Source organism: Mobula birostris, chromosome 26 (assembly GCF_030028105.1).
Source record: "Mobula birostris isolate sMobBir1 chromosome 26, sMobBir1.hap1, whole genome shotgun sequence".
Classification (NCBI taxonomy): Eukaryota; Metazoa; Chordata; class Chondrichthyes; order Myliobatiformes; family Myliobatidae; genus Mobula; species Mobula birostris.
In genome coordinates, this window is record NC_092395.1 from 38,021,822 (window position 1) to 38,034,755 (window position 12,934).

Below are 12,934 nucleotides of genomic sequence, written 5' to 3' on the forward strand. Positions count from 1 at the left end.
GATGTGATCGTTGATCACTTGGTGATCATTGTGGAAGCAGATCACCCTGCTCTTCTTGGGCACTGGTATGATTGTCACACTTTTGAAGCTAGGTAGGAACCTCCGACTGCAGCAGTGAGAGATTGAAGATGTCCTTGAATATGCCTGCCAGTTGGTTGGCACAGGTTTTCAGTGCCCTACCAGGTACATCATCAGGGCCTGATGCTTTGCAAGGGTTCACCTTTCTAGAAAGATGTTCCGACGTTGGCATCCGAGACAGAGGCCACAGGGTCAACAAATAGCACAAGGATATGCACAGCTTTATTCTCCCTTCCAAAGTGAGCATAAAGGGCGATGAGCTTATCTGGGAGTGAAGCATCACAACCATTCATGATGTCAGGTTTCACCTTGTGGGAAGTAATGACTTCCAAACCCTATCAGAGTAGTTTTTTAGCCCTTAAGATAGCCTTCTGTAGGTCACACCTTGTCTAGTCCTCGATCACCAGTCTTGAATGCCACAGATTAGCCCTCAGCAGACCAGACTACAAATTTCCTGGTTCATCCATGGGTTTTGGTTTGGTTATGTCCGGTATGTTCCTGAAAGCACACACCCATCCACATAGGTCTCAATGAATTTGGCGACAACTGTGGCATATTCATTCAGATTTGATGACGTATCCCTGAATATTGTCCAGTTTCCCAGATCAAAGCCCCCATGACCATAATTCCTTGGTCTTCACCACTGGTGCTGTGGGTTTTAGTCTCTGCCTATATGCTGGGAGTAGAAGTACAGCCAGGTGATCGGACGTTCCAAAATGTGGGTGTGGGATTCCACATTAAGCATTCTTAATGCTGGTATAACGGTGGTCAAGTGTGTTGGCTCCTCTGGCTCCACAGGTGATACATTGTGGTAGCTGTTTAGCGGCTTCTCCAAGTTGGCCTGGTTGAAGTCCCCTGCAATTATAGGGAAGGCATCTTGGTGTCCTTCTCTTTTGTGACAGACTCAAGAATTAGGATCATCACTCAACCCCTCCTCCAGATCAGATGTTAACCTTAATTCTGCATTCCTGCCAGCATTTGGCAAGCTTTCACTCCTTGCTTATGAAATATCTTCTTACTTCCATCCTAAAAATATCCAAAGACCCAACTTCTACTGTCCCTTGAAGAAGAGAGTTCTAAAAACATGTGGTCCTCAGAGGGGCAAAATATTGCCTCTTTTCTGTCTTGAATGTGATCTCTTATTTTTTAATTAAGGATCTCTAGTTCTAGATTCTCGCTAACAGGGAACATCCTCACCCACATTTGCACAAGCAGGATCACATTGGATCTTTCAATCAAGTTCCCCCTCACACTCCTAAACATGAGTGAACACACGCTTAGCCTGTCAATCCGTTCATTTCAAGTGTGTTTAGTAAGCCATTAAACTGTTCCTGACATTTACATCCTTCTTCTAATAAGGAGGCTAATAATGAACATTGTACTCCAGATGAGGTCTTGCTAATGCCCTACATAACCTCCTTACTTCTGCGCTCAATTCCCCCTTGCAAAAAAGAACAACAATCCGTTAGCTTTTCTGATTGCTTGCCACACCACACTTGCATACCAGATTTATGTGAATCTTGCGTTCATACACAGAGACCCTTCCACAGTTTAAAGGTCTGCAGCTCTCACTGTTCAGATATTTTAATATCGTATTTTTTCCTGTTAAATTCAATTTCACATTTTCTCATATTAAATTCCAATGGCCAGATCTTGACCTATTTATATATATTTGTATACTCTTTATAGCATTTTAAAATTTTACTTTCCTTCTTTGTTTTGTGTCAAATTTAGACATGGTCATAGTCATAGTCATACTTTATTGATCCCGGGGGAAATTGGTTTTTGTTACAGTTGCACCATAAATAATTAAATAGTAATAAAACCATAATAGTTAAATAGTAATATGTAAATTATGCCAGGAAATAAGTCCAGGACCAGCCTATTGGCCCAGGGTGTCTGACCCTCCAAGGGAGGAGTTGTAAAGTTTGATGGCCACAGTCAGGAATGACTTCCTATGACGCTCTGTGTTGCATCTCGGTGGAATGAGTCTCTGGCTGAATGTACTCCTGTGCCCACCCAGTACATTCTTTAGTGGATGGGAGACATTGACCAAGATGGCATGCAACTTGGACAGCATCCTCTTTTCAGACACCACCGTGAGAGAGTCCAGTTCCATCCTCACCACATCACTGGCCTTACGAATGAGTTTGTTGATTCTGTTGGTGTCTGCTACCCTCAGCCTGCTGCCCCAGCACACAACAGCAAACATGATAGAACTGGCCACCGCAGACTCGTAGAACATCCTCAGCATTGTCCGGCAGATGTTAAAGGACCTCAGTCTCCTCAGGAAGTAGAGACTTCTCTGACCCTTCTTGTAGAGAGCCTCAGTGTTCTTTGACCAGTCCAGTTTATTGTCAATTCGTATACCCAGGTATTTGTAATCCTCCACCATGTCCACACTGACCCCCTGGATGGAATCAGGGGTCACCGGTACCTTAGCTCTCCTCAGGTCTACCACCAGCTCCTTAGTCTTTTTCACATTAAGCTGCAGATAATTCTGCTCACACCATGTGACAAAGTTTCCTACCATAGCCCTATACTCAGCCTCATCTCCCTTGCTGATGCATCCAACTATGGCAGCATAGTTGTTAGCTAAATGCTATTGCAGCTCGAGTCATCGGAGTTGGGAGTTCAATCCCCGTGTCCTCTGTGAGGAGTTTCTACCTTCTCTCCGTGGAAGGCATGAGTTTTCTCCGGCTGCTCTGGTTTCCTCCCACAGTCCAAAATCATACCAGTTAGTAGGTTAATTGGTCATTGTAAATTGTCCTGTGATTAGTTAGGGTTTAATTGGGGGTTGCTGGGTGGTGCAGCTCAAAGGGCTGGAAGGGCTTATTCTGTACTGTATCTCTAAATAAATAAATTTACCTCACCATATATCTAATTTGTAAAACTGAAGGGGGAAAGTATTTAGAAAATTCCTCTCTGATCCTGTTGGGGATTGAAATTAATGCAGCGGATCTCTTTGATCCTTGCTTATGATATTATAGGAAACATATACTCTCACTTGAAAGAAGATGTCAGTGCTGATAATAGAAACTAAGAACAGTTTCATTATTCTCTCCTGAAAGAACTTTCTCTTTTTAATTTACCTTTCTACTGAAATTTGTTACATTAGAATACAGTCTTTCTTGAATATTTTAAGTTTAATTAATATTTATATATTTACTAATACATCTTTATCATTCCAGATACCTCAGAGGATTCAAAATCAAATGGTATGTATCTTCCTGGGAAATTTGTCCTGTATTTTGAACACTTCAAATTGTGTGAGGATTCATTCCATATTGTATAGAACCTGTACACTGATAAAACGGTTGTGATTGAGGTTAGATAGAACTAGTCAGACCTTACCAAATTTTTTGAAAACTGATTTAGGAGGACCACCTTCACAACTGGCACAGTAGTGACACAATAGTGTAGTGGGTTAGCACAATGCTTTGCAGTAGAAACGACCTGGGTTCAATTCCCGCTGCTGTCTTTAAGTAGATTGTACATTCTTGATTGAAGCACAGTGATGACATTGCTCTTTGCTTACCTTAGTCCACATTCTAGGAAGGAAGATAGATGCTGTTAAAAAAGAGGTATTAATTTAGTTCTAGGTTACTGCTTTGAAACCACAGTTTTTAGATTGTTTGAGAGTTTTTAGTTTGTGGCCCTATTGGCCAAGCATTTATTATTTTTCTTTGTTCTAAACAGTTCTTACTAAAATTCAGTGAACTGTTCATTCTATATCAGCGTCTCTCCCTCTGCACTGAACAAACAAAATTCCCCACCTGACAAACAAAATTCAGGCCAGTTTCAGTAAGACTTGACCACCAAAATGGACCCAGCAGAGAGTGAACAGCTGAAACTGGCCTGAATTTTGTTTGTCAGGTGGGGAAAAAGTAGGTTGACAGTAATGGCTCCTGTAGTGCAATAACTATTCTCAGAGAGGCAAGACCAGTCTGAGCTGCAAGAACAGGTGTCACCACTCACAATAACAGTTCAGCAACTCACAATGGATAGCCTGAATCAAGTGGCAGCCATTATTGCTCTCACTGCCGTTATTCAGCAGCTCTCTGCCTGGATAGCCCCACTTCCAGCACTGGCACCTCTCCAAGCCTCCTTAATTGCAGTTTCGTCAGCCTCAGCCACTAATGCCTCAATTCCCTTAGCTGCTTCCAGGCCCGAACCCAGCATTCCTCCACCAGCCTGATACTCTGGTGATTCTGATGGCTGCAGAAACTGTATTACCCAGTGTTAGTTGAATTACCAAGCCCAGCCAGTCTGGTTCAGTGATGATGCACACTTACTGCCTTACAAGGTGAATCTCTTAGACGCCCCCTCCCACTCTTCCTGTTCAACGTCCTACAAGAACAGAAATGATAATGGTATCAGAAATGATCTAGCAAGTGTGGATTGGGACAGCGTGTTTTCTGGCAAAGGTGTATATGCTAAGTAGGAGGCCTTCAAAAGTCAAATTTTAAGAATAAAAACTTTGTATGTGTGTGTCAGAATAATGATAAGTGCAAGGAACCTTGGTTTTCAAGAGATATTGAGGCCCTGGTTAAGAAAAAAAAGGAGGTGCACAGTAGGTAGGAACAGACAAGGTGTTTATGGAGTACAAGAAATGCAAGAGAACAATTAAGAAAGAGATCAGGAGGGATAAAAGAAGGCATGAAGTTGTCCTAGCAGACAAGATGAAGGAGAATCCTAAAGGGATTCTATGTTAAGAGCAAAAGGATTGCAAGGAACAAAACTGGTCCTCTGGAAGATCAGAATGGTAATCCATGTGTGGAGCCAAAAGACATGGGAGAGATCACGAGTGAGTGTGTTGGGGACATCTATTATGTCTATTGCTCCCAGTGTGGCCTCCTTACATCGGTGAGATCCGAAGTAGATTGGGAGACCTCTTCGCCAAACACCTACACTCCATCCACCAGAAAAAGCAGGATCTCCCAGTAGCCACCGACTTTGATGCTACTTCCCATTTCCATTCCGATATGTCTATCCATGGCCTCCTCCACCGAGGTGATGAGGCTACGCTCAGGTTAATGCAAGGAATATCATGAACAAAGTGGATCAGCTTAGAGCTGGATCAGTACTTTGAGCTATGATGTTGTGGCCATTACAGATACTTGAATAGCTCAGGGGCAGGAATGGCTGCTTAGAGTGCCAGGCTTTAGATGCTTCAGAAAGGACAGGGAGGGAGGCAAAATAGGTGGGGGCGTGGCACTTCTGATCATAGCTAGTGCCATGGCTGTAGAAAAGGAGGAAGTCATGGAGGGATTGTCTACTGAGTCTCTGTTGGTGGAAGTTGGAAACAGGAAGGGGTCAATAACGCTACTGGGTGTTTCTTATAGACCACCCAATAGTAACAGGGACATCGATGAGCAGATAGAGAGACAGATTCTGGAATGGTGCAGTAATAACAGGGTTATCATGATGGGGGATTTTAATTTCCTCAATATTGATTGGCATCTCCCTAGAGCGAGGGGTTTAGATGGGATGAAGTTTGTTAGGTGTGTTCAAGAAGGTTTCCTGACACAATATGTAGATAAGCCTACATGAGGAGAGGTTGTACTTGATCTGGTAGTTGGAAATGAACCTGGTCAGGTGTCAGGTCTCTCAGTGGCAGAGCATTTTGCAGATAGTGATCACAATTGTCTCCTTTACCATAGCATTGGAGAGGGATATGAACAGACAAGTTAGGAAAGTGTTTAATTGGAGTAATAGGAAATATGAAGCTATCAGGCAGGAACTTGGAAGCATAAATTGGGAACAGATGTTCTCAGGGAAATATTCAACAGAACTGTGGCAAATGTTCAGGGGATAGTTGCATGGCGTTCTGCACAGGTGCGTTCCAATGAAACAAGGAAAGGATGGTAGGGTACAGGAGCCGTGGTGTACAAAGGCAGTTGAAAATCTAGTCAAGAAGAAAAGAAAAGCTTACGAAAGATTCAAAAAACTAGGCAATGATAGAGATCTAGAAAATTATAAGGCTAACACGAAGGAGCTTATGAATGAAATTAGGAGAGCCAGAAAGGGCCATGAGAAGGCCTTGGTGAGCAGGATTAAAGAAAACCCCAAGGCTTTTTACAAGTATGTGAAGAGCAAGAGGATAAGACATGAGAGAATAGGACCAATCAAATGTGACAGTGGAAAAGTGTGTATGGAACCGGAGGAGGTAGCAGAGGTACCTAATGAATACCTTGCTTCAGTATTCACTATGGAAAAGGATCCTCGGCAATTATAGAGATGGCTTACAGTGGACTGAAAAGCCTGAGCATATAGACATTAAGAAAGAGGATGTGCTGGAATTCTGGAAAGCACCAAGTTGGATAAGTCACCGGGACCAGACGAGATATACCCCAGACTACTGTGGGGAGTGAGGGAGGAGCTTGCTGAGCCTCTGGCGATGATCTTTGCATCATCAATGGGAATGGGAGAGGTTCTGGAGGACTGGAGGGTTGCAGATGTTTTTCCCTTATTCAAGAAAGGGAGTAGAGATAGCCCAGGAAATTATAGACCAGTGAGTCTTACTTCAGTGGTTGGAAGTTGATGGAGAAGATCCTAAGAGGCAGGATTTATGAACATTTGGAGAGGCATAATATGATTAGGAATAGTCAGCATGGCTTTGTCAAAGGCAGGTCGTGCCTTATGAGCCTGATTGAATTTTTTGAGGATGTGACTAAATACAATTATGAAGGTAAAGCAGTAGATGTAGTGTATATGGATTTCAGCAAGGCATTTGATAAGGTACCTCATGCAAGGCATATTGAGAAAGTAAGGAGGCGTGGGATCCAAGGGGACCTTGCTTTGAGAGATCCAGAATTGGCTTGCTCACAGAAGGCAAAGTGTGGTTGTAGATGGGTCATATTCTGCATGGAGGTCGACGACCAGTGGTGTGCCTCAGGGATCTGTTCTGGGACCCCTTCCCTTTGTGATTTTTACAAATGACCTGGATGTGGAAGTGGAAGAATGGGTTAGTAAATCTGCTGATGACACAAAGGTTGGGAATGTTGTGGATAGTGTGGAGGACTGTCAGAGTTTACAGCGGGACATCGATAGGATGCAAAAGTGGGCGGAGAAGTGGCAGATGGAGTTCAACCCAGATAAGTGTGAGGTCGTTTATTTTGGTAGGTTAAGTATGATGACAGAATATAGTGTTAATGGTAAGACTCTTGGCAGTGTGAAGGATCTGCAGGATCTTGAGGTCCGAGTATATAGGACACTCAAACCTGCTGCGCAAGAAGGCATATGGTGTATTGGCCTTCAGCAACCATGGGATTGAGTTCAAGAGCTGAGAGGTAATGTTACAGCTATATAGGACCCTGGTCAGACCCCACAGGATAGTTTGTTCAGTTCTGGTCACCTCACTACAGGAAGGATGTGGAAACTATAGAAAGGGTTCAGAGGAGATTTACAAGGATATTGCCTGGATTGGCGAGCTTGCCTTATGGGAATAGGTTGAGCGAACTCGGCCTTTTCTCCTTGGAGCAACAGAGGATGAGAGGTGACCTGATAGAGGTGTATAAGATGATGAGAGGCATTGATCGTGTGGATAGTCAGAGGCTTTTTCCCCGGGCTGAAATGACTAACATGAGAGGACACAGTTTTAAGACGCTTGAAAGTGGGTACAAAGGAGGTATCAGGGGTAAGTATTTTACGCAGAGAGTGATAAGTGCATGGAATGGGCTGCCAGCGATGGTGGTGGAGGCAGATACAATAGGGTCCTTGAAGAGACTCCTGGATAAGTATATGGAGCTTAGAAAAATAGAGGGCTATGGGTAACCCGTGGTAATTTATAAAGTAAGCACATGTTCGGCACAGCATTGTGGGCCGAAGAGCCTGTATTGTGTTGTAGATTTTTCCATGTTTCTATGTTTCTAACACTTCATATTCCGTCTGGGTAGCCTCCAACCTGATGGCATGGACATCAATTTCTCGAACTTCTGGTAATGACCCCCCCCATCTCCTTTGCCATTCCCCATCCCCTTTTCCCTCCCTCACCTTATCTCATTACCTGGCCATCACCTCCCTCTGGTGCTCCTCCCCCTTTTTCTTCTTCTATGGCCTTCTGTTCTCTTCTGTTAGATAGTCCCTTCTCCAGCCCTGTATCTCTTTCACCAATCAATTTCCCAGCTCTTTACTTCATCCCTCCCTCTTCAGGTTTCACCTTTCACCTGGTGTTTCTCTCTCCCCTCCCCCACCTTTAAAATCTACTCCTCAGCCCTTTTTCTCCAGTGCTGCCGAAGGGTCTTTACTTGAAACGTCCGTTGTACTCCTTTCCATAGAAGCCACCTGGCCTGCTGAGTTCCTCCAGCATTTTGTATGTGTTGCTTGTGTAACGCCCTGGGAAAAGTTTCACTGTTAACATAATGGTCTTTCTGTAGAAGCAGTGTTTGGGTTATGGTTAGAGATAACGGGTGCTTTGGAACGTGAGCCGTCTAATGAGGGGAGTGTGTTTTTGTGTTGTATGCCTGACACTGGTGTGAGCTGGGTCGTTTGTTTGGTGGGAGAAGACGAGAGATGACGCCGGCGAGAACCGGTCATAGGAGTTGACCCGGTAAGGGAATCGTGATTTGATAAAGCAACGTGCTGGGGTCTACTGAGGATCGGCGAATATGACTTTTCAAAGAGTTGAGCTCCAACTTGTGCACATTTGACTGTTTAATTATAATGGGACCTTTTTGTTTTTTTCTTTTCTTTACTAACCCTTTAGTTAAGGTAAGATTCAGAAATATCATTCCTTTCATCCTATGCAGTCTGTTATTAAATCTGTTATTTCTTGCATAGAGTTGTAACGGGGGAGCAGATTACACAGCATCCACACAAACTGGAGATTGGGAAGGAAGAGCTGTCTCTATCTCATGGGGTTGGCAGGACCAGAGTGTGTCTTCCCTAAACTTAGGCGGCCAAGGAAACCCAGGGTTTCACTAGGATTTCCAGCATCTGCAGATTTTCACTAGTTCGAGATCTTAAGTTTCTTTTTGCATCTGTATTTACTCAGGAGGTGGATACAGAGTCTATAGAAGTGAGGCAAAGTGGCATCATCTTAATTGAACCTAATACAGATTACAGAGGAGGAGGGATTTTGCTGTCCTGAGGCAAATCAGAGTGGATAAATCCTCAGGGCATAACAAGGTATTCTCTTGGACCCTACGGGAGGCAAGTGCAGAAATTGCTGGGGCTCTAGCAGAGATATTTAAACCATCCTTTGCGACAGGAGAGGTACCAAAGGATTGGAGGATAGCCAATGTTGTTCCGCTGTTTAAGAAAGGCTCTAAACATAAACCAAGATATTATAGGCTGATGAGTCTGACATCAGTTGTGGGAAAGTTATTGGAAGGTATTCTAAGAGACCAGATATATAATTATTTGGATAGACATGGATTGCTTAAGGATAGGGCGCATGACAGATCATATCTAACCAAATTTATAGAGTTTTTCGAAGAAGTTACTTGGAAAATTGATGAAGGTAAAGCAGTGGATGTTGTCTACATAGACTTTGGTAATGCATTTGACAAGGTCCCACATGGGAGGTTTTTCAAGAAGGTTCAGTCACTTTGCATTCAGGATGAAGTATTAAATTGGATTAGACATCGGCTTTGTGGGAGACGCCAGAGGGCAGTAGTAGATGGTTGCCTTTCTGTCTGGAAGCCTGTGACTAGTGGAATGCTGCGGGAATCAGTGCTGGGTCCATTGTTGTTTGTCAACTTTATCAACAATCTAGATGATAATGTGGTTAACTGGATCAGCCAATTTGCAGATGACACCAAGACTCGGGGTGTGGTAGACTGCGGGGAAGGCTATCACGGCTTGCAGAGGGATCTGGATCAGTTGACAAAATAGGCTGAAAAACGGCAGACAGAATTTAATGCAGACAAGTGCGGGGTGTTGCGCTTCAGTAGGGTGGGACTAACCAGGGTAGGTCTTACACAGTGAATTGTAGTCACTGAGGAGTGTGATAGAACAAAGAGATCTGGGAATAGAGCTTTTGGCACATTGGCCTTCATAAATGAAAGTCTTGAGTATATGAGTTGGGATGTTATGTTGAAGTTGTATAAGTTGTTGTATAAGAGACCTAATTTGGTGTATTGTGTGTAGTTTTGATCACCTACCTACACGAAAGAGTAGAGAGAAATTTACAAGACTGTCGCTGGATCTAAAGGACCCGAGTTAAAAGGAAAGATTGAATAGTTATGACTTGATTCCTCAGAACATAGAAGATTGAGAGGAGATTTGGTAGAGGCATACAAAATTATGAGTAGTATATATAGGGTAAATGCAAGCTGGCTTTTTCCACTGAGGTTAAGTGTGATGACAAACCACAGGTTATGGGTTAAGGGTGAAAGGTGAAAAGTTTAAGTGGAACATGAGGGGAAACTTTTTCACGCAGAGGGTCATGGAAGTGTGGAATGAGCTGCCTGCAGAAGTGGTGCATGCGAGCTCGATTTCAATGTTTAAGAGAAGTTTAGATAGGTACATGAAAGGTAGGAGTATGCAGGGCTATGGTCCTGGTGCAGGTTGATGGGAGTAGGCATCATCTAGATGGGCTGAAGAGCCTGTTTCTGTACTGTACTCTTCTAAGATTCTATGACTCTATAAAAAGGTCCTCTTGCAGCCCAGCCTTTCCAGCAATTTGTCGTTGAGTTCAAGAGAGTGTTTCACCTTCCAGTATAGGGTCAGGAGACTGCCTGCCACCTCCTGGACCTGCACCAAGTGAGGGGGTCAGTGAGAGACTATGCAGTAAAGGTCCAAACTCTTGCAATTAATACAGGGTGGAACAAGAGATTTCTCATCACTGCTTTCCAGTGTGGGCTGAGCACAGAGGTCCAGCATGAGATTGCAGTGCGCAATGAACAGGACAGCCTAGAAGACCTCATAAATCTGGCCATTCGAATAGACAACCTGGCAGCTGAATGGCAGAGATAGAGAGTGCCCTGAACCTCCGACTCATCAGATCACCACTTGTCTTCTCTCTTTCTCTCATCACCCAGTACACATTCCTCAGAGGAGCCCATGCAGGTGGGAGGTCTGCACCTATCTCAGGAGGAGAGAGATTGGTGCAGAAGAACAGGGTGAAGCCTCTACTGTGGCTCTTTGGGGCACCCAGTAAATGAACAGAGCTGTCAGTAAGAAGGGGAATTCTGACAGGTTGATTCTCCCCGCAAGCACTTTCCACTAATTAGGTAACGCTCCCAGCTTCCCTGTTGTATTGGTCCCAAATCTTGAACTTCTGTCATTTATTGACTCCAAGGCAGCCAAGAACTTCATGGATATCTCCCAGACTCAAAGATGGGGAGTTCCCAGTCAACAATTGAGAGAGAATATTGATATTCAGGCTCTGGATGGTTGGCCTATGGGCATGGCAAGATCTGCCTTCCTACAGTGCCCCTTCCAACTTGCGCTAGAGGGCAACAACAGGGAACAGCTTTCCTTCTATTTTGTTGATTTGCTTGAACTAACTCTGGCGCTTGGCCTTCCCTGGCTATCTCGACACAACCCACTGTTCAATTGGTCTCTAAGTGGGGACTGGCATGCCTGTCTACCTAATCTGGTACAGCTTAGTCTTCTGTCAACATATTCCTTCCTGAGCAACTGCTGAGCAAAAAAAAAACAGTGAGCAGCTATTCCCAGGTTGTTGGGCAATTTTCATCTCTGGCCCAGAAGTGGGACTGGACAACCAATGACTTGAAAAATCATGGCCCCACCTTCCAGATAATGATGGAAATGTTCAAGTCTTACTTGGACCATTTCAGTCTGTCATTTCCCTTGCCTGGTTCTGAACACTGATTCAGGAATACATCAGTAGATATTCTGGAAGTTTACCTAAGCATGATCCCATTACAAAAACTCTTCCAGCGAATGCAAAACTCCACACAGCACTCTTAATTTCTTCTAGCATTGGGTGAAAGAAGCCTCAGCATCAGAGTTTCTGCAGCTGATACAAGCTCTGTGTTGCAAACCTCTCCAATGGAAACTGGACTGAAAGTCTGCCTATGCTAACTTCACTCCATCTGTGTTCATCCTAAATATTTCTCAAAAACTGTTGCTTTTCTGTAATTGATGGCACAGTTTCAGAGCTTTATTTGAACTGTACTCCACAGTTTTACACTAATGAACTCTTCAGATAAATAATAAAGGGTCCACTGTAACAGTTATCCTCAGGTTAATCTCATTTACCTTGGAAGAAATGTTTTCCCTGAAGCTTCTACTATTTTATGAAAGTTAAATTATTTGCTGAAATTTCCTCTTAATCTTATGAGTAACTGTTCTGCCATGAGCAAACTTCAGCTAACATACTAGGAAGGTGTCAATCTTTCCATTATTATCTGGGCCTGCACTGCCTCAAACACCAACTTGAAGCATTGTCTATTCTTAGATCGCTTTCAGGCTCTATAGGGGAACTCAAAACTGATTCTCCATTGATTCAATCTCTGATCCAATGCAGAATGGCTTTAAATCTTGATATGTACCTGGTTTCACTGAACTCCAAGCTTTCACAGATCTACAAAATGCCGATTATAAAAATATTGCTTTGTCAAAAGAATAGCACATTAAGTATTTGCAAGGTGAGTTATTGGATTGTATTTCTAAGGGACTGGATATTTAAGTATTTTGACTGATTAGGGAAAGCCAACGTGGTTTTGTGTGTTGTAGGTCATGTCCAACCAATCTAATAGAGTTTTTAAAGGATGTTACCAGGAAAGCTGATGAAGGCAAGACAGTGGATGTTGTCTACATGGACTTTAGCAAGGTCTTTGACAAGGTCCCATATGGGAGATTTGTCAAGAAGGTTCAGTCACGTGGCATTCAGGATGAGGTAGCAAATTGGGTTGGGCATTAGCTTCGCAGGAGCAGCCAAAGA

General features: G+C 43.5%; 1 protein-coding gene across 1 annotated transcript in view; it reads left to right on the plus strand.

Moving 5' to 3' along the window:
* LOC140188126 (uncharacterized) overlaps positions 1-12,934 on the plus strand; it is a 75,477-nt gene that overhangs the window by 54,176 nt on the left and 8,367 nt on the right. Inside the window, exon 3 of the mRNA XM_072244102.1 lies at positions 3,270-3,296. Within this exon, the coding sequence (XP_072100203.1) occupies positions 3,270-3,296 (27 nt within the window). The remainder of the gene's footprint in view (positions 1-3,269; positions 3,297-12,934) is intronic.